The 19,453-nt window shown below is 49.7% G+C and overlaps 10 protein-coding genes across 10 annotated transcripts; 7 read left to right on the plus strand and 3 right to left on the minus strand.

Moving 5' to 3' along the window:
• Nucleotides 1-1,885: 1,885 nt before the first annotated feature.
• Nucleotides 1,886-3,962, plus strand: M431DRAFT_510859 (glycosyltransferase family 31 protein). The gene has a single exon (XM_024919550.1). It carries the CDS (start codon nucleotides 2,144-2,146, stop codon nucleotides 3,674-3,676), a length of 1,533 nt encoding a protein of 510 aa, XP_024771389.1. The 5' UTR covers nucleotides 1,886-2,143; the 3' UTR covers nucleotides 3,677-3,962.
• Nucleotides 3,963-4,384: 422 nt separating this feature from the next.
• On the plus strand, nucleotides 4,385-4,843 carry M431DRAFT_497983 (hypothetical protein; the record flags this gene model as incomplete). The annotated part of the gene is made up of 1 exon (XM_024917651.1): nucleotides 4,385-4,843. The coding sequence occupies one exon, from the start codon at nucleotides 4,385-4,387 to the stop codon at nucleotides 4,841-4,843; it is 459 nt and encodes a 152-aa protein (XP_024771390.1).
• A 471-nt stretch (nucleotides 4,844-5,314) lies between these two features.
• M431DRAFT_92452 (hypothetical protein) lies at nucleotides 5,315-5,671 on the plus strand (the record flags this gene model as incomplete). Its single annotated transcript, XM_024924360.1, has 1 exon — nucleotides 5,315-5,671. The coding sequence occupies one exon, from the start codon at nucleotides 5,315-5,317 to the stop codon at nucleotides 5,669-5,671; it is 357 nt and encodes a 118-aa protein (XP_024771391.1).
• Nucleotides 5,672-6,663: 992 nt separating this feature from the next.
• Nucleotides 6,664-8,079, plus strand: M431DRAFT_92299 (hypothetical protein; the record flags this gene model as incomplete). The annotated part of the gene is made up of 3 exons (XM_024924338.1): nucleotides 6,664-6,735; nucleotides 6,832-7,035; nucleotides 7,099-8,079. The coding sequence occupies 3 exons, from the start codon at nucleotides 6,664-6,666 to the stop codon at nucleotides 8,077-8,079; spliced, it is 1,257 nt and encodes a 418-aa protein (XP_024771392.1).
• Nucleotides 8,080-8,377: 298 nt separating this feature from the next.
• Nucleotides 8,378-10,918, minus strand: M431DRAFT_522682 (hypothetical protein; the record flags this gene model as incomplete). The annotated part of the gene is made up of 2 exons (XM_024920512.1): nucleotides 8,378-9,109; nucleotides 9,200-10,918. The coding sequence occupies 2 exons, from the start codon at nucleotides 10,916-10,918 to the stop codon at nucleotides 8,378-8,380; spliced, it is 2,451 nt and encodes an 816-aa protein (XP_024771393.1).
• Nucleotides 10,919-11,301: 383 nt separating this feature from the next.
• Nucleotides 11,302-12,304, minus strand: M431DRAFT_510860 (hypothetical protein). Its single transcript, XM_024919551.1, has one exon. It carries the CDS (start codon nucleotides 12,241-12,243, stop codon nucleotides 11,422-11,424), a length of 822 nt encoding a protein of 273 aa, XP_024771394.1. The 5' UTR covers nucleotides 12,244-12,304; the 3' UTR covers nucleotides 11,302-11,421.
• A 738-nt stretch (nucleotides 12,305-13,042) lies between these two features.
• Nucleotides 13,043-14,299, plus strand: M431DRAFT_92417 (hypothetical protein; the record flags this gene model as incomplete). Its single annotated transcript, XM_024924354.1, has 4 exons — nucleotides 13,043-13,101; nucleotides 13,158-13,180; nucleotides 13,243-13,385; nucleotides 13,442-14,299. The coding sequence occupies 4 exons, from the start codon at nucleotides 13,043-13,045 to the stop codon at nucleotides 14,297-14,299; spliced, it is 1,083 nt and encodes a 360-aa protein (XP_024771395.1).
• A 586-nt stretch (nucleotides 14,300-14,885) lies between these two features.
• M431DRAFT_225784 (hypothetical protein) lies at nucleotides 14,886-15,568 on the minus strand. The gene has a single exon (XM_024913604.1). It carries the CDS (start codon nucleotides 15,356-15,358, stop codon nucleotides 14,996-14,998), a length of 363 nt encoding a protein of 120 aa, XP_024771396.1. The 5' UTR covers nucleotides 15,359-15,568; the 3' UTR covers nucleotides 14,886-14,995.
• A 210-nt stretch (nucleotides 15,569-15,778) lies between these two features.
• On the plus strand, nucleotides 15,779-16,557 carry M431DRAFT_8051 (hypothetical protein; the record flags this gene model as incomplete). Its single annotated transcript, XM_024922955.1, has 2 exons — nucleotides 15,779-16,426; nucleotides 16,492-16,557. 2 exons carry the CDS (start codon nucleotides 15,779-15,781, stop codon nucleotides 16,555-16,557), a joined length of 714 nt encoding a protein of 237 aa, XP_024771397.1.
• A 510-nt stretch (nucleotides 16,558-17,067) lies between these two features.
• Nucleotides 17,068-19,399, plus strand: M431DRAFT_539481 (hypothetical protein; the record flags this gene model as incomplete). Its single annotated transcript, XM_024921049.1, has 3 exons — nucleotides 17,068-17,536; nucleotides 17,985-18,669; nucleotides 18,954-19,399. The coding sequence occupies exons 1-3, from the start codon at nucleotides 17,423-17,425 to the stop codon at nucleotides 19,397-19,399; spliced, it is 1,245 nt and encodes a 414-aa protein (XP_024771398.1). The 5' UTR covers nucleotides 17,068-17,422.
• Between the last annotated feature and the right edge of the window lie 54 nt (nucleotides 19,400-19,453).

Here is a 19,453-nt window from a genome sequence, read left to right on the forward strand (position 1 = left end):
AACCAGGCTAAAGCTGCCTTTGGCTTAGACACGACAGGGGGCGCAGCAAGGGTTAATTTGGACGAAGACCAATGCCAAAGACGACTTTGTTACCGGCAACTGGCTTGCGGTACGAATGGGATTCTGATCCTTGTTCGGGTTTCTCTCTTTTGGACTATTTTTCTTATGTCGTATATCCTTACCTTGCCCTTTCCTGCATAGGGGCCGAGATTTGATTCAGCTGGGCACCGTCCATAGTCTTAGTTGAAAGGACCGGTTCCAAGGCAATTGCGTTCTTTTCGATGCGAACGCACTTTGCACATGTGCAAGTAAATGTCCGTGCTCGTTTCACAGCCTTTTGTTGGCGGGAGGCTGCTCGGAATACTTCAGCTTCGGACTGATACAGTTAGGCTGACGTCGTGAAAGAATGCACACTGAATAGGCAATGAACGAGAATATTAGTTGCGGCTTGATGACGTCGTCAGTCAGTTGAGAAGACAACCACAGAGCTGAGAAAAACAGTGTCCAAGCATACAACCAGCGAAAAAGCACAAGGACATCCGGTCATCGTATCCACTCAAGTAACATAAACGGCAGTTTCCTCAACTCACATCTCTCAACATCAGCTTTTCTATCCCTCGTGATGCTTTCCTCGCCAACATCGCTCTCACGGCCTCGCCACTTCTGTCGATTACAGGCTGGTGGCTTGCATGTCCGACTACCGTAACAGCGCACCGGCTTTCGGTGGCATCGATGTCTTCTTAATTACCTCCACGTGGAATTTGAAGAGGCTCTTAACCAAAGATGGCATGTCCTTGTGAGATGAGAGAGACCCCAAGTTCTTCGCTTTTCACGAGAAGCTTAAAATAGTTAAGTATGTAACTATAAGTTTCGCGAATAGATATAGTCGTATGTCGATGAACACAACTAAATGTACTATTCTTGGAGATATTTTGTAAAGTAAACCAACGTGCAACGTTCTATAGACAACTTCCTTAAAAGACTAAGACAACATGTCAGCATTACACTTTGTCCTGCCTGTATAAGTCGTTCTGTATCCACAATGACATAAAAACAATTCAAAGATGAGAAATTGGAAAATCAAAGAAATATGAATTATGTCATCATACCTGTGTTACAGACGAAGATGGTTGCTTGCATGGTATGACTTGTCGCCTGAGAGACACCACACATAATACGAAGTATTTTGGCACACGGATAGGCAGCGTGATCCACGTTAATCCATGGACGAGTTCCCGATCCCGGTCCACTTATTAGTCGTAAGCGTTAACATCCCGCCTCTGCCACAACTCCATACATACGAGCGTGTAACCGGCAAGTTTGTTTTAATCTCCGATATTGCCACTCGTTCTTTTTTACCCTCCTGTATAGGCAGTTGAAGAATGAGACACTATAGCCTCATAACTAAACAAAAATTCGAAAAATCGGTGCAAGAAGAAGGAGAACAAAAACAGCGCCAAGAACGATTCCGTTGAAGCCGTTCCAAGCACGGAATTGGGCGAGCGAGGGACCAAATTTCTAACACCGGCGGCGCCATTTTTCACTCTAGCGGCACTCTAACCAGGGGCTGAGTATTCCTGGTCCGGCAGTTACCCGTTTTGGCAATCTCCTTCTGGGGCCATCCAGGGGCGGTCCATGAGGCAGGCAGGCATTGTTTTTTTTTTCTTCTCTCTTCGTCTCTTTGGTGCCAGCCGTAGTTCGTACAAGCGAGCTTTCAGCTTTCAGCTTGGCGCGGTGCGTGTCATGCGAGTCAAAGGGGGCTTCTCTCTCTTCCGTCTCTATGCCGGAACAAGTCATCGCGCGGAGCCAGCTCAAATTTAGCAGCTTTCTGTCTTGGCTCACCTGGATCCTCCGTGTTTATGGAGTCTTTGTGCGCCAGAGGCCCTTTTGCGTGCATGTGGAATTGCCGGATAAATAGTAGCACTACTTATACGGAGTATGTGCGCTGGTAGTGCCAAAGTAGTTGGCGATCCGGTTCGGCGTAGAATCCCGGCGCGAGATCGACAGCGGGCTTGACCTCTTCTTTCTCTCTTCTTTTCTCCTTCTCTCCCCTTTCCACAAGCTCGTGTCAGTTCCTTACTCAAATTCGCAGCTCTGAGTGAGTGAATGTACCGGACCCGTTGCTGCTCCTGCTTCCCTCACAATGTTGGTAACATACAAAAACAACCGGCTGATACCAGCACTCATCATCACCGTCTGCGTTGTCCTTTTCTACTGCCTTATTGACCCCTCGTTGGAGAACTATGGCTATGACCCGGTGGTCAAGCAAAAGGGCATCGTCGTAGAGGAAGTGGAGCTGTCTGATGGCCAACGGAAGCCGGTCGATCTAGGCACAAGCTCGACAGCGGAAACGGCAGAGGCGCCATCCAAAGAGGTGGAATACATTGCGCCAACCAACAGCCACAAGACGACGGACAAAGAAAAGAAGCCCAGCAAGGCCATATCATACAATGGCCTCTCTACAGATGACGTTCTCCTCATTGTCAAAACTGGCGGTACCACCATTTGGAAGCGGATGCTGGTGCACTTCACCACGTCGCTCTCCCAGGACCGAATCCCCCTAGCCAACACCGTCATCTACTCCGATGTGCCGGAGCGGGTTGGCCCCTACAACGTCATCGACGTGCTCGCCAACATGTCTTCTACAGCAAAAGCCCAGCCTGATTTTGACGTCTACCGGCAGCAGCCCGAGTATATGGCCAACAATTATTATGTCGAGGCCGCCGGCGTCAATGGCGATGAATGGGGCCCCGTGGGAGGCTGGATCATCGACAAGTACAAGTTCGTTCCGCTGATCCAGCATGCTGGCGACAACTGGCCCAAAGCCAAGTGGTATATATACATGGAAGACGACGCATATCTCTTCTTGCCAGCCGTTTTGGGCTACCTGGCCAAGTTCGACTCGACTGAGCCGCACTACCTGGGAAGCTATGCGGCCAAGTCAGATGTCATCTTTGCTCACGGCGGCGCGGGCTTCGCGTTGTCCAGAGGAGCGTGGGAGCAGTCGTTTGGAAAGCAGGGCAACGGAAATGGAAGCCTGACAGAGGAATACTACCAGTACACGGCCGACCACTGCTGCGGCGACCAGGTGCTCGCGCACGCACTGCGCAAGCACGGCGTCAAGTTTGGCGAGAACGGCGGCGACGGCAAGTTCACATTTGGCTTCAACCCCGTGGTCCACTGGGCCTTTGCGTTTGCCAACGCCAACTGGTGCAAGCCGCTGCTATCGTGGCACAAGGTGCACAACCGCGACATCGCTCGCTACTACGAGCTGGAGCAAAGCTGGGACTGGAGCAAGGGGCCGCTGCTGCACCGCGACTTCTTCAACGCCATGATCCTTCCCAATATCAAAGAGCACGCCGAGTGGTGGGACAACTACTCGGGTGTCTTCGAGGTTTCGTCCGGCAACAGAGAATGGGCTCCCAAGCCGGGCGCAGAGAATGGCCAGTACGACAAGGCGCTGTGGGCAAATGCCTGGGAGTCGGTTAAGGCGTGCGAGGCGGCTTGTCAAGGCTGGACAATGTGCATGCAGTGGAACTATGTCGAGGATCTATGCAAGATGGACGACAAGGTCTATATGGGCCAGGGCTATGCGCCGGGCATGTCGCAGAGGAAGACGGCCCTGAAGCACACCAGCGGCTGGATGTACAAGAGACTGGAGGATTGGAAGTGCTGAGAGCATGATTTAATGGTTAATAGACTCGATACGAGGATTTTGGTATGAGATCCTTACCTGGTTGGGAGGAGCGCGTGCTCAAGCTGTTGGGAACATTTTCATCAACAGCCCATCTCGATAATGAGTTGCTGAGATCGGCATCTCTCGGGCTGGTTTAATGATAGGCGTTGGGGAGCGTTGTGATGCGAGGGATGTCTTATGGTTTTGCGCTTTATACGATTAGATGGGATCTAGTATGTAAAATATCTGGTTATGAACGATATGAAGTTATTTATGTGTGCGTCGCCTATGACTTATCTTATCTTGTTGACCGCTTTGGCTTTGATTCCTTGAGAAGGGAATGGGACCTAGTACTTTCGTACCTTACCTTCGTACTACCTAGTATACAGCATCGTAGCTACAATCCCTACTAATATCAGTGCATTTTCAAAAACAAACTCCTTGAAGAAAGCTGTTTCTCTTGATGTGTTCTCTTCGCCACTAGCGAGAGGAAATTATTGTCCTGACAAAAAGGTTAGTGAGAAACCGCTACCTGAGGCAGTCTGAGATGGCCTGGTGATATTTAGCTTCGTCACAGTCTCAGGAGCGAGAAGATATTCTTCAGGCATTCGTCATATATCCCCGTCATTATTTATTCACCAAGCTTCAACAGCAAATATTGACATCAGCGTCTACTTTCTTGACTTAGGAGAGCGAATATTCCAAAACATGGCGGAACAGCCACAGGGTCTGGGAAGCTCATATACGCCAACGCCTCGCGAAACTGTACGACTTTTTCAGTGTCTCATATGCTCAAGGGTTATCACCGAGCCTCTAATACTACCATGTGGCTATCATTGTTGTCAAAAGTGTCAACCCTCCGGGCCGTGCCCAATTTGCAGGAACGTCCATGACTCCCAACATGGCCGAATTGACCCAACACTTCGAATGGTGGCAGCCTGTTTCGAAACAGAATTGGAGTGTTTACGTGTAGCCTCCCTTAATATGGATTTGTGCGCAGAGGTCGGAGTTCTGAATATCTCGACGCCCAAGTCCGAGTCCAGGATTATTCACAAATCCTACCAGCATGGTAAGCTGTTGGCCATATGGGATCTTGTTCAAGACGGTATTTTGGGGTGGGAGAACGATATCAGCTACTTCGAGCTTTGGCTATCCCCGGAAAAGTAGGGCGCTCTCGAAGAGGAGGCTATACAGTCCGCTCGAATAGCAGCAGAGAGTCACTTGATGTGTCAGCTGTGCAAAGAGTTGTTGCAGGACCCTTGCGTGGCAGCTTGTTGTAATACGTTCTGCCACGCGTGTTTACTCCTCGCCATCAAAACATCGTCACCATGCCCCTATTGTGGTGAATCTTTATCGGGAATGTCATCACAAACGCTCGTGCGCAATCAGGTCCTCTCGGCTATTGTTGGGACGTTATATAAAGATCAGCAGGTGGAGCACCTGCGTCGGCAGCTTGCAATCTTTACGCGTGAATGGAACAATCTCCCCATTGTGATGTGGAGGAAGATGGTCGCACCTAATACAACCATGCAACTAGACAAATTCACCACGGGAACGACAGGACACCTCAAGTCGGTTCGAAAGACGCTACAAAAAGCAATGCAGCAACCACAACGGATCCTTGGCATAATACTCATCATGGACAATCCGCACGGCCTGCCCTCTCATGTCAGGAGTCCGCACGACAAAGTCTCTCACATCGGGGTGCTCGCACACATTCGCCGCGCGCAATGGCTTGGAGAGGACTACCGCGTAGTGGTAGACGGTATCTCGCGTTTTACCTATGGTAATCTCGTTCTTTCCGATGGCATCATGACCACCAATACCAAACCATTCCTAGATACAGCCCGTGTATCAATCAGTCTAGCACGGCCTATGTATGAGATACCGCCGCCCTCGCCAAATACTCTGAACCAATTAACACGCCTGTCAGTTCAAGATCAGTTGAGATATGCCTATGGGTTCGTGTCGGAGATGATGGTACATCCTGAGTAGCTCAGAGGGAAGAATCATCTCTACCTATGCGGCCCATGCCCGATGGAGGGGGACGATTTGTCATGGTGGCTAGCTATGGCTCTTCCATTCGAGCCAAGATACTGGGCTGCACTCCTGTTCACAAGGGCATCCCGCTTCAGGCTTTGGATATGCTGCCGGTGGATATTTCATTACTAAGCTACACTCTGGACTCAGGGGGACGATGGGTCAGGTAGCTGATTGAGAGGTAGTTGGATGATGCTACGCCGGCTCGTTGCCTTGTAGCTTAGTACGATTCAATCAGTATTTTTCTGAACATGTTCAAATTCCAGATTAAAGTATTCATGTTACCATTCCAAGTTAGCCATAGAGAAAACCGCGTCTCAAATTCAATAGGGTGAATAGCACCAGTCAAGACAGTGAATATGTCTGGGATGCAAGACAGCCAATTTGGGGTGCGGGCTAGTCACTCTCATTGTTTTTGCATAGAGTGAGTCGTATTACGCTCGGGTTGGATCCATTAACTTTGTGCCTCTAAAGTATGATTTACTATGGCCTCTTGAATACAATGATTAATTGTAGCACATATAAGAAACCATGGGAGATTTGCGCAAGTAGATGTCTCGAACAAAAGGGACAGAAAGAGGTTGGCCTTCTCGTGTGTTTGGATGGAGGCCTAAACCGAGTAAACTTGGGGAATTAACTAGTTAACCTAGAGTCCAACGAATTGAATTAGGCTTCGCAACAGCTTTTAATGCCTAAATAGAGAACGGAAAGGAAGTGATTTGACCTGTGCTGTAAATACATGGTGTGAGTTGATTCCCGGATTCGACGGATTTGGAATTACTTTTGTTTGGAAGACATTGTGACTCTGGGGAACATGAAGAGGAAGAAAAGATATATAGACGCGTGTCGTCAGCCAACGAAAGTGCATCCTTTCTCAGCCATCGGACGCACACACAGTCGACGAAGAGGCCACAGTATACCTCTCAGTTGGCTACTTGGCTCGCATCATGCCGAAGAAATCGTATAAGCATAAGCCTTCTCGAAATGGCAACTTGTTGTTTGCCAAATTGCCAGCAGAGGTATGTGCTGTCATCCATTCGCCCTTTCAACTACATATTATGTACAGTTGGTATCGGAATCATGCTAACTCAATTCCTCTCTACCAATTGATCTAGATCCGCTACGAGATATGGTGTATGCTCTTCTCGATAGAGTGCAAAGGGCCAGTTATGCCAGTGCACATTCCCAGAGACAATGCAACAGAGACCTTCTTTTCTTTGAGGAGAAGTGATCAGGACAGTATCTTTGTTCTTAATGCTCTCATGAAGACTTGTCGGCTGTTTTACCAGGACCAGGAGTATTGGATGCTCTTTTACAAGGTAAATAGCGAATGACACTTGACACTAACCTCACATTATATGCTAACCTTCAACTATCTCTAGTTCAACGAATTCCAATTTCCCAGAAGTCGTGATTGCCTCACTTATGTTGCTGCTATTACACCGTCCCGCCGCAACGCCATACAACACATCACCCTCACACTACCCACCCCCTATAATCGCAACGGCGTCAAGAAGGGGAAGCCAGGAAATCGTCTCCGCGCCATTGCCAAACTCTGTCCGAATTTGCGCGTCCTGAGACATGAGAAATTCTTTTACCGCTCAGACTCCTTGACCAACTGGTTAACCTTGTTGGCCGAGACTATGGAGCCCATTGTGGCCTCTCTACCATTGTTAAAGGAGGTCCACATTCGTGGTAGCAATGATGGGCATACGTGGCTGACATGTCGTATGACTTTGCAGAAAATAGATTTGATTTTGTCAAGATCAACAGCGCAGGGCCCTGTCCACATCAGGGACAGTGGTGAGCAAGTATTGACGGCAGTGTGGGAGATATTGTCCAAAAGAAGAACAGTTGATGAGCGACCACTCGAACCTCGCCTTGTAAAGCAAGCTATTAGAACGACACCTATTCTCACTCTGGGACAAGATCGTCGGCAACGAAGCCGTGTCAATGGCGTGAGACAGAATGTAAGACGTTTCGCAAGAGGAACAGTCCCCGATTTTATATTCGGAGGAACGGGGACTGTAAAAGACATTCGGTTTCCCCGCGATGAAATGTGTCCCGAATTACTTATTGGAACAGTTTGGTACCATTGGGATGCCATCTTTTCTTCAAATCGTTTATCAGAATATCACAGCAAATCTTATGTATCGGAGGCCGCGTACCGTTTCAGAAAGAAGTACGTCTCATGGGTGTATTTTTCGGGCACTAGCAAAGGGAGACGCCATGGGAATCGAAGCCCTCAAAGCAAGCTAATCAACTGCATATGGCAGCTGAATTGGCAGGACAACGCTAGGAAATTGGATATATTGGGCGATTTATACGTCGCTCGGAACGACAGGCGTAGACGGAGATATTAGTGGTATTGAAGGATGTATTTCATCCTTGGGATAACAAGCTAAGATGATAGGAGTCATTCTGCCCTTGCTATATCTCCTCAAAGTTTCCGTTTTGTATGAATGATTAGAAGACGGATATAGACGAGAATGATGATACTAGTTGTGGCACCATTGACACTGTCTTCCAAGATGAGGACCCATCTTCAACCTCCACCTTGTGATTCTTCAGATCCAGCCCATTAGATTTAACCCATTTTCCACGACATTCATATACCTATGAACACCTTTTAAATCTCCGATATACCAACCAGCCTTTACCTCACCAGTCCACCGCTCCTCCCGTATTCGCTGCCATCGATGGATCCCCCCAAGCAGGCACCGCAGGCGGAGGTTGATACGATGACCACGTTGGATCCACAAACGCCGCCTGTCCATTATCATCCGAACACCAGCTTCCCGGCATCTTGGACTGCTCCTGTTCACCCGGCGGACCTGTTACGGCAGCCACAGGGATAACATTGTTGTCCACCATGGAGGCAGGGGGATCATTTCCCCCTGCTGGAGAGTTTTGTCCTTGTCCCTGGCCACTGCCATTGCCGTTATTATCGTTCGTCTGCTGATTGTCGATTCCATTCCCATCGCCCCAGGTGTTACCACCATTGTTGCCATTATCAGTTGTACCCCAGCCCCCTTGGTTGTTCTGATCGTTTCCACCTGCAGCTCCCCATGGATCTGCCCCTGAGTTGTTGTTATTATTGTTGCTGTCCCACTGATCGTTATTATTGTTTGTCGTGCCCCATGTATCGCCACCACCGCCACCAGAACCCCATTGATTACCACCTCCCTGGTTGTTGTTGTTCGTATCGCCGCCACCATCGCCCCATGTAGCCCCATGGTTACTGCTGTTCGCCCATGCTCCGACGCTCCTTCGTGAAGCGGTATCCCAGTTGGGACCCGTATCTCTGTTCCCGTTTTTGGAGCAGTTGGATTGGCCGGAATGAGATGGCGGTTTACCGTCAGATCGGTTGCTACCCATGTTGCTAAAGGGGGACTGTCTTTTTGTATAATACGGGTTTGGCTTTGTCACGTCAGCGTTTTTTGAACGAACACAACAGGGATAATCTTTCGAGCTTCTACATACCTTTGTCACCTCTGGCATCACGTTATTGTCTGGCTCTCGTGGTTTATTTTTTCCTTTCCTATCAGGTGTGCCGCCCATGCCATTATACATGCTGAATGTGCCTTTGGTTCCTTGCCCATTAAGTTGTTGTTCGTACCAGGCCGCAGGCATCGGAGGCGGTCCTTGGTAGTTGTACGGTGGATAGCCAGGAGGCGGCGCCATGGCACTCCAACCTGGTATTGGCAGGCCTTGGGTAATCGGCACATGCTCATATCCATGCGGTGGCAGCTGCTGTTGAGGTAACGGCATCGGCATTACATTGTTGTAGCCATGATAGTATGGGTTTTGCGTCTGATTCGAATTGCCAAAGGACTGCGGAGGTCCCATAGTATTTTCTCGAGCAGCAAACATGCGATGTCCATTCTGCCCGTACACGGCTCCATGATATACGCGAAGGACACCATGTAGACCATCATAGTATGCATTCGGGGGAGGATCATCTTGTGTTTCAACCACACGCTCCGTTTGCATGACTTCTGCGCGGATAGGAGCAATGAGATTTGGGGGATGAGAGTGCGTGTAGTGATAGCCGTCTGAGACATGCAACCTCTGGTCCATATCCTTTGCCTTGGGAGTAGTATCATCGACTTCCTTTTCCTTTCCCTTCCCTGTTGGTGTTTTTTCGGACGGGGCCTCCTCTGCTTCCTTCTCCTTTTCTTTCTCGGGTTTTTTTTCTTCGTCAGACTTCTTTTTCTCTTCACCTTTTGGACTGCTCGTCTTCTTTCCAGCCTTTTCCGTCTTCTCACTTTCCTGGTTCTTCTTCTTCTTCTCGGGGGTTTTCTTCACTACTACTTCAGATTCGCCTTCAGTTTCCTTTGCTGACTCCGAAGTTTCTCCTTCAGCACTGGAGAACTCAGCTCTCTTCTTTTCCTTCTTCTTTTCCTTTGACTTTTTGGACGGTGTAGACTTCTCTTCAACCGAAGACTCTGCTCCGGATACCGAAGTCTCGGACTCGGACTCTGCTTCTTTCTTCTTTTTGGATCCTCCATTTTTGTCATTCTTTTTACACTTCTTCTTCTCACAGGTAACTCCTTGCTTCTTTCTTCCCGAGGCGCATTCTTTGCATTCACATGTTGGATGAGGCTCAGAGTCGGCCTCACTATCTGAACTTTGGACTCGTTTCTCCACCTTCTTGCTCTTGGGAGACCTTGTTGACTTTGACGGTTTGGCCGAAATAGAAGAACTTCCGGAAGAAGTTTCTTCTGCAGATGATGTTTCAGCAGCTGAACTCGCATTAGAGGAGCTGGCATCGGGAGTTGCCTCTCCAGATGAAGCAGAGGTAGAGGTGGCATCAGCACTTGTCTCTTCCTCCTCACAGAATGTGACTGATGTCTTCTTTTTCAGGGCAGACTTCTTCGGGATTGCCTCTTTCTCGAACCGAACCTTTTTTACTACTTCCACCACCTCAGGTTCCGACTCCGATTCAGGCTCAGGCTGGGGCTCTGGCGTTTTGGGTACTTCAGCTGGTGTCGCATTCTTTTCTCTTAGCCTCTCAGGCCGAGGGTAAGTAACCGTGAGGGTGTCTTCGCCGGATTCATCATCTGTCGTTACGTGAAGTTTGATAACGTCGCGCCTTTTTGCCTTGGGTTTTGGCGGTTTAGGAGGCGGACCAAGAGCTGATTTGATGGTTGTTCCCACCATCCACTCGCAGAGGAGGGAAGGGCCCGGCTGCTTGGGCATGATTGCGACAATAGTAGTAGCGAATATTGCTAGAATAAATGTAAATGAGATTTCATTGATGCTGGCGAAGATGAGACGAAAGTGAGGCCAAAATCAGCATCAGCCGCGAGATTATTGAAAGTGAGGAGCGCAACTAGCCGAAGAAAAATAACTTGAATAGACTCCAGTAGAGATAAAGGGAAAATGATACTAGAGAAGAATAGGTGCCAAATGCGGTCAGTACCCGATGAAATTCGTCCGTTTGGTGATGTGAAGAAAATGAGAGGTGAGGTGGAGAGAAGCTACGAAAAGGAAGAGGGAGAGGAAGAGGAGGCAGGCTGCCAACGAGGCGTGCGAGCCACCCAAACTCCCAAAATCTCATGTCAGCTGGTTTTATCTGACCGCCCACCAATTGTCAACCCCCAAAGCAAAAAGTAACATTTTCATTCTCAATTCCATTTTTCAGTGTCTGTTGGTACTGTAGTCTGTTGTTCATTACTCATACTCTTTTGGCTACCAAGTGTTCAAGTGCTGGCCTCCTTTTCCTGCAACTCTTTCCACTGTCTCTCAACTCTGGTATTCTGCCAAAACCTCCATGTTGCCAGTGCCACTGCCAATGGAGGGCATCCAAGCATCAGCCATGACCACCACGCAGGATTCGCTGCTTTCAGCTTCCGCATCTCTTCGTCCAACACGGCCTTGAGCTCGTCCTTGGATCCGTCATTCCATAGCACCACCCCCTTTCCATCACCCCCATACAGACATCTCTTTGCCTTGAGCCGCACATCCATCTGACTCTTAATCCTGTTCTCGGCGTCTTCTCTGCTGAGATCCTGATTTCTATCCACAAGTCTGTTGAGCTGCGTCTCTGGCTCCGTCACGGCAACCACCATTGTTGTTCCACAGAACTTATCCAGCCGGCTTTCAAACAGAAGCGGGACATCCAGCACCACTGCCCAGTAGCCCTGGAGATAACAGGCCGTCACCATTTTGACCATTCCCAGCCGTACAGCTGGATGGACAATCCCAGACAGCACCGCTCTGTTTTTCTGCATCTCGGGCTCATCGCCAAAGACAAGGCGTCCCAGGACAGCCCTATTCAGCGGCCGTCCCTTGCCATTGGGTCCATTCTCCGGCATGGTATCTGAAGCTGGAAGAAGCAGGTCTGGAGCCATGGGACCAAAATGCTTGACGATGGCACGATAGCCTCTTGTGCCGGGCTCGACAACCTCTCGAGCTAGGACATCGGCGTCGACAATGGGCAATGAGTGAGGCGGTGATGAAAGAAGTGAAGAAACCGTTGATTTGCCGGTCGCAATGGACCCAGTAAGTCCGATGATGAGCATCTTGCCGTTTCTGCTCTCTATTCGCAGAGTGATATAGGATGAGGTGAATGATTGCGTTGAGAGATGGATGAGCTTGTTACAGTACTGCTCCCAAGGTGACTAAGCCATTTACCTCGGCGTAGGTACATGTAGTTGCATGCATGAGCTTCCCTTTGTTTGTACCACCCACACAGAATCAAGGTCCACTGGAGCTACTAAAGCTACAGAAAATAATAAGATTATGTGCCATCACTAGATACGATTGTATGACTCCATTAGTCTTGTACGATGGTGAACAATTAATCGGAGTCTATTCTCTTGAGGTTGACAATCTAAAGATTTTTGTATACCGTCACCATCGACTGCCCGCATTAATACCCGATCCTTGTAGGAGAACATGAGATGCAGCGTCATTAGCGCTTTCAGTGGCCAAGTGGAGACGCTGCAGAAGCTCCATCGCCGCTGTAATTCACAGTTCAGCGACCAAAGGCGCGAGGGCACGTGCCGAATGCGGCCGCAATAGGAAATTTCCTTCTAGCTGCAAATTGTGAGACAAACAAGGTAGAACAAGTTTTGCCTACGGCAGTGCCGTGACGGAGAAAAAAAAAAAACTTGCCTGACTCAATGGTTTGCTCTCCTCATCTTCCCTTACTTCAAAGAAGAATCCGGCGGCGTGTCTGAGGGATCTTTGGATTGCCAATTCGCAACGTCGCATAACCACCATTTCCATCTCCATATCCATCTTCACCAAGGCGCCGTCATCGCGCGGCATCATCGTCATTGACTTGAGCTCGGAAAGCTCAGCAAGATGCCAGCAACCATGGCCCCTCCAACGCAGACCTTCAACCTCGATGTTGAGGCAATCTCGGGCATTTGCGGGTATGTTCTCTCCATTCTGATTGTCTATACCATCGCTGACCTTTGTCTTTCGCCAGATCCATCTCTATAGCCTGTTGGGGTCAGTGACGTCGTCGTTATACCAGGGTGGTTGTGAGAGCGCACCAGCTAACTCCCTTCCAGTGGTCGTGTTCTCTCCGCAAATCATACAAAACTTCCAACGCAGCAGCGCCGACGCTCTTTCGATTCAATTCATCATTGCTTGGCTCCTGGGAGATGTCTTCAATATCCTCGGAGCCGTCTTGCAGGGAGTTCTCCCCACCATGGTATGCTGCCCGCTGCTCGCGTGACCTCGACATGAAGCTGACACTTCTGCCTCTAGATCATCCTAGCCATCTACTACACCATTGCCGATCTCGTACTGCTCTGTCAGCTGTTTTACTATCGCGGATTTACGTGGCGCGACGAGCCGACTCCATCCCCGCCCAAGACAAATGGCCACTCTTCGACATCGGCGGCCGCTCCTGCCCCTGTGGATGAATACACTGCCCTTATTGCCAGAGTGGAACACCATGGCCATCACCGAGATCACCATGGCCGGCGTGGTTCGGATTGGTCTGGCTTCTCGCCAGCAGTGCCGCATCTTCTCGAGCCACCGACCACTCCGCAGCCACCGCCGACTGCCTTCCAAACCATTGTCTGGAATTCAATTGTCATCATTATGGTGTGCGCCGCTGGAATCGCAGGATGGTTTTTGGGTGAAAGGGCCTCTGGCGACAAGAAATCTCCCGCTTACGACGGTGATAACTCCCTCGAGTTCAACACTTTGGGTCAAGTGTTTGGATATATTTGCGCGGTTCTCTACATTGCTTCTCGACTGCCACAGCTCATTCTCAACTGGAGGCGCAAGACAACTGAAGGCCTTAGCATGCTCTTCTTCTTGTTTGCCTGCCTCGGAAACGCAACCTATGTCCTGTCCATTATTGTGTATGAACCACGCTGTGGCGAGGAGGCGTGCGAGCCAGATGAAGCAAGACGACTCTATGGCAAATACATCCTGGTCAATCTTAGCTGGTTGGCCGGCAGCGCCATTACCCTTTTGATGGATTTTGGTGTTTTTGCCCAGTACTTTATGTACAGGACGGAAGAAGAAAGCGACGAAGAAGAGGTCCGCGCCGAAGACGACACCAGCGCCATTGACGAGTCTTGGGATAACAGACCACTGCTTGATCGAGACTGAGACGGCCGCCTTGAGCTTTGATACCTGATACGACAACTTCTCGTTTTCCTCTTCGTTCTTCTTATTTTTTCCTTTCCTTTCGTTCTTTTTTTTTTTATTATCTTGGTCACTGCATTTTGCTCAGAGTATCTGGAGTAACATTTGTTCCTGACATTTCTTATCTCATTTTTTCGGCTCATCTGCCCTTCTTCATTTTGCTTCTATTTCTTTTCCTTTTTTAGAAAATCATTTGGGTATGGTACGGATTGATGACACTTGGCAAAGCTTGTGCCATGGCAACATGGTGATCAAACGGTTCAACAGGACAACAAAATGGGCGGATATTTGTGCAATTCGGGATGGCTGCATAACGGTTTAAATATCGAGTTGCTGTATACTCACGACTATAATTATAACGAATAAAAACACTTGTATAATGACTGCTAAAATGATCTTTACACATGGAACCCAATTGCCACTGTCTCTTCCTGGCATTCTAACTTTTTTTTCTGAATAGAGACGTACCCAGCAGTCTCGGCAAATTGAATTTCCGCTCCTCAAAAGCTCAATCCAAGCGTTTGCTTAACCAAATACAGGCTAGCGCACGGTTCCACTCCCGAGCAAGAATAAAACTCGAACTTCGCTGCCAGACTTTGCGAATTTTCTTTTTTTCCTTTTCCCATCATCAGTTGGGTTATTCTTACATCGTCAAATGTTTTAATAATTCACAACGGCGGCTCCGCATAGCGGCTTGCTGAGGGTTAACCTGATTCTCTGTGGGTTTCCTTCCGTTCCCGGCCTCCAAAATTGAATGTGATACACTTTTCCTATCAGCCGCGAGTCGACGCCTCTAGAGGGCTGTGACTGTGGGTGTCTCTCGACATATCTTTGCTCATTTATAGTCTTTTTTTTGCTTGACAGGTGGTGTGGGTTTAAAGGGCCTAGGGTTGGGCTGCGCGTAGAAATGAAAATATCTTCTTGGGCTGTCATGTCGAGGGAGATGTAGAATCTCGGGTTCTGTTTTTGTGACCTATGCCGTACATGTTGAGTTTTTTTCGGCAGTACGAGCAGCGGAAACATACTACAAACGGCAGAGTGTTTCTATGTGCCGTTGAGGCGTAAACCTACGATATGCCATTGCATTCAGATTCGAATTGCTTCGGCTTTTTGTCGACGTCTTCTGAGTGAATAAGGACGTATGTACAACGCCTTATCTAGCCGAAAGCTGAGCGTTCAAAAGCGCCTCCATACCAAAATTTTGCTATCCAATTCTTCTTCAAGCTTCTGCGCATCCAATATTTGCACCACGTGACCGCACTCTCCGAATTCGAAGACCCGCGCACGGACCACTTTGCGCTTCTTCCCGAAATTTTTTGAAAGTCGGAGGCGCCAACAGGATCTTCCGGCTGCGACAGGTTTCTGTGAGATCCAGTTCCCTCTGTCATCGACACCCGCAGCGCTTGTTTTTCGCCCTCCTCAACTCACAATCAGACGCCCAACATGTCTTCTCTATGGAATGCGTTTACCGGAGGCAACAAGCCCGCCCACCAGCCGCAGCAGCAGCAGCAAACCCAGACCTTCCCCGATGCTGCCCCTCCTACCACCAACCTCTATGACCCGACCCAGGGTGCAGGCGTCGAGTCTTTTCTTCAGAGCTCGGCCTTTGCGGATCCTTCACAATTGCATCCCTTGGCTGGACTGAACAGGGACACTCTGGAATACCTCACACTTGAAGACTCAACGCTGTCCGACCTGCCGGGCGGCCAATCCGTCCTGCCGTCTCGAGGATTCACCGACGACCTCTGCTACGGCACCGGTATCACATACCTGACGGCGCTGTCCATAGGAGGCGCATGGGGATTCCAGGAGGGCCTGCGGAAATCATCCGGTCAGCCCCCCAAGCTGCGGCTCAATGCCGTCCTCAACGCCATGACGAGGCGGGGCCCATTCTTGGGCAACAATGCGGGAGTTGTCGCCATCACATACAACTGCATCAACTCGCTGATTGGCTACCTGCGTGGTGAGCATGACGCCTTCAACACAATTGCTGCTGGTGCGCTCAGTGGCATGGTCTTCAAGAGCACCAAGGGTGTTCGGCCAATGATGATTTCCGGCGGTCTGGTGGCCTCCGCAGCCGGCGCCTGGGCGGTAAGTCGACCATGCATGATAACTGCATGAAGAAGATGACAAGGCTAATGTAGCATGCTGGACAGATTGTACGACGATCATTCTTCTCCGTCCCAGAGGTCCATGCCCATACCGAGCACGCCACCTTGTAATAATATAGCAAACCAAAAACAACCTGTAACGAATACCATATGAAGAAGAAAGACTCTTCTGACGACACACGAACCACTATTAATCAACCACATATGGGTGGCCCGAAAATGGCTTTTGAAGATAGGAAAAGACACTTGGCTAGAGGAGGCATGGGAATTACAGAAACAAAGTATTCAGGGAGCGCCTCCTCAAGCCTAGTGCCAGATGTGTCGTGGGAGTTTGGACTGAAAGAAGACGAAAAAAAAAACACATCTGTACGGTGGTGATAGATGATCTCTCCTCCCCAAAGTGAACTGTACATTATATCGGGTAACCGGTCAGCGAAGCATTTAGACGTTATAGGCTGGGGGCGTCTGGTCATGAATTTCAAAGTTTGGATTCAAAACGAGTGTGTCTGGACAGGGGTGTATGATGGTGGAATTTGAACAAATTTATGCCAAGGAAATGTGTCTATGTGAAGCTGAGTGATTCGTGATGTTTGTGTTGGGTAGAGGGGCTCAAAGTTAGGGAATTCAACTGCTGGAAGTCGAGTCGTCTAAAGCAGCCTCTATAGAAAGTGGTCATTGAGTGAGGGAACGGCGAGAGGGAGTCGAGACGGAAGAAACACAGCCCGCTTGAAAATACTGACTATTAACCTATTGTTGTTGGTGCAAATCAATGGGCAAACAAGCAAGTGAGATTCGCTTGGGTGTAAAGCGTCAATGCCGTTGTATTGTCATCCTCTTCACTCGACTTCGCCGCTCAATCCTCACCCTGTACAACAACCACTACAAAACGTCTAAAATACAACGCTTCGTTCTTCTCCTCTCAAGCTTTCAAACCAAACCATTGAAACTATTTGTTTACTCGACTACCTGAATCAACATGTGTCTGCCTTGCTTTCCCTGGTCGTGGACAGAATACGAAGATCCGTTGGACTCAATGCCAGAGCAGCATGTGTGGGTGCATGACGGGCAGGCGTGGTCTCTGCAACGATATGTGAGTGTATCTTTTTACATTTCGTCTGTTTTCATCTCGTCTTTTCTCCATTGTTTGCTACTGAATGTCGTTTTGTTGCATTGTGCTTCATTCCTCGGGCAAAGAGCCTGTGATGGTCCCCCTTTTTCTTCCATTTCTCTCATGGACCTGCAGCTCTTCCCCAGAGGCAAAGAGCTTGAGCAAAGTTAGACGCAGCTGTGAAATTTATTCGACATGTGGATCGAACAAAAGACAAACGCGCAGCTGTCTTCAGATGGTGAAAGTGAATTGGCCAGCAACGCCAGCTCAGCTCCGGCTTCTTTCACTCTCTGCCCACTTCCCTTCCACAGCAACAAACGCACCTCTCTTCCTCTTCGTACCCTTTTTCTTCTTTTTTCTCCTTCAATCCCTCTTCTTTGAAATTGCTGCCCCTCTCCTAAAAATGCCCGAAGCTGCACCGGACCTCAAGTCTCCCAAGACCCCCCGACGGCTGAAGACTGGAGGCGAGCCCCTTCGTCAGGTGCACTTCCAGACTCCAGGCAACACCAAAACACCAGCTTCCACCTCTACTTCCCCTCCCTTCTCTTCCATCCCAACCACTTCCACCACTCCGGCCTCGGCCTCGACCGACGAAACCACCAGCGTCCAGCCCGAGAACTTCCCTCAGCTCGGCGCACCGCCTCTCAGCACTCTGGGAGCTGGCCAGTGGCACACGGCCGTCGATCCGACTCAGAGCGTCAAGTTGCCCGGCCAGCCGTTTGCAGGTTTTGCACCTGGCCAGCACCAGCCCGCTCACTTCCTACGCCCACAGCCACAGCCGCAGCTCTTCAACGGCCCATTCTCTCCTCTTCCGCAGCAGCATCAGCAGCTTCCTCCTGCAATCACCTACATCGGACATCCGCAGCCCCTGAACATCGCCATGGCCGACTACCAAAACGCAGCGCCGATGCCTGCTGGCATCAACTTCCAGCCTCCCGTGCCTGATACGACGTTTGGCCCGATGCCGCACGTCTATGTGCCTCGCTTTGACGGGAGCTACATGCCTGCTGCTGTTCAAGTCGGTCTCCCTTCGGTACAGTTTGTTTCCGCCCCTGCCTCGTGCTCCGTTGTGATGCCAAAGACATTCTACTACAACGGCTACACTTACTATGCAAGTTGACCTGCAGCGCTTCTCTCTCGACTGGTGTTTTTCTCCTTGTTCTTCTGACGCATGTGCTTGCCTCCATAATGTTGAGAGGCCCGTTTGCTCTCCATTTCAGCTACCTCTACGAGTTACCTCGCTGCCTCGGGGCTTCTCTCCTTTACCTCCCCTATTTTATCTAGCACACAGCTCTTTTTTCTTTCATCACATGTCTTCTTCGCTTCGTTTACTCTTCATCCCTTGCACACCCACCTGCTAACTATCGTCTCCAGCAGCCAACTGTTGCCGGCGTCCCAGTCGCGCACCCAAGCTACGTTGTTGCTCAGCAGCCTGCCGCCGTCCCACAGCCCTTCGTCGGCCAACAGCCTGTCATGATCGGCGGACAACCAGCTCCTGCTGCAATCCCCGTTCAACAATTGCACACTGTTCCCGCGATGAGCGTGCCTGGCGTCGGCGGCATGCCCGTCATAGCAGGTAATGGTGGCCAAATCCCCGATGTGTCTGGTCTTGGGAGAACCCCTGCAGAGGAAACTGTGCGGCAGCTTCAGTTTGCGCACGCGAACAAGTTGTTCGAGCCTCAGGAGTTCAAGCCATCGGACGATGACCCATCTCGTTTCTACTATGTTCGCGAAGTTGACGGTAATTGGACCCAGCGCAACCGATTTACTATTGACCACCTAGGTGACTGTCGATGGTATGTCACCGACGAGGGCTGGTTCTACGCCGTACGAATGCCCAACTAGAAGGATCGAGTGAGACGAATAAAATTTGCCCTCGGGAGAATGATGAAGATGAAG

Source organism: Trichoderma harzianum (assembly GCF_003025095.1).
Source record: "Trichoderma harzianum CBS 226.95 unplaced genomic scaffold M431scaffold_11, whole genome shotgun sequence".
Lineage (NCBI taxonomy): Eukaryota > Fungi > Ascomycota > Sordariomycetes > Hypocreales > Hypocreaceae > Trichoderma > Trichoderma harzianum.

Bases quoted from the DNA above. Each gene is read 5' to 3' on its own strand.
- M431DRAFT_510859 (XM_024919550.1), top strand. From the start codon at position 2,144: ATGTTGGTAACATACAAAAACAACCGGCTGATACCAGCACTCATCATC.
- M431DRAFT_510860 (XM_024919551.1), bottom strand. From the start codon at position 12,243: ATGCTCATCATCGGACTTACTGGGTCCATTGCGACCGGCAAATCAACG.
- M431DRAFT_225784 (XM_024913604.1), bottom strand. From the start codon at position 15,358: ATGTTTCCGCTGCTCGTACTGCCGAAAAAAACTCAACATGTACGGCAT.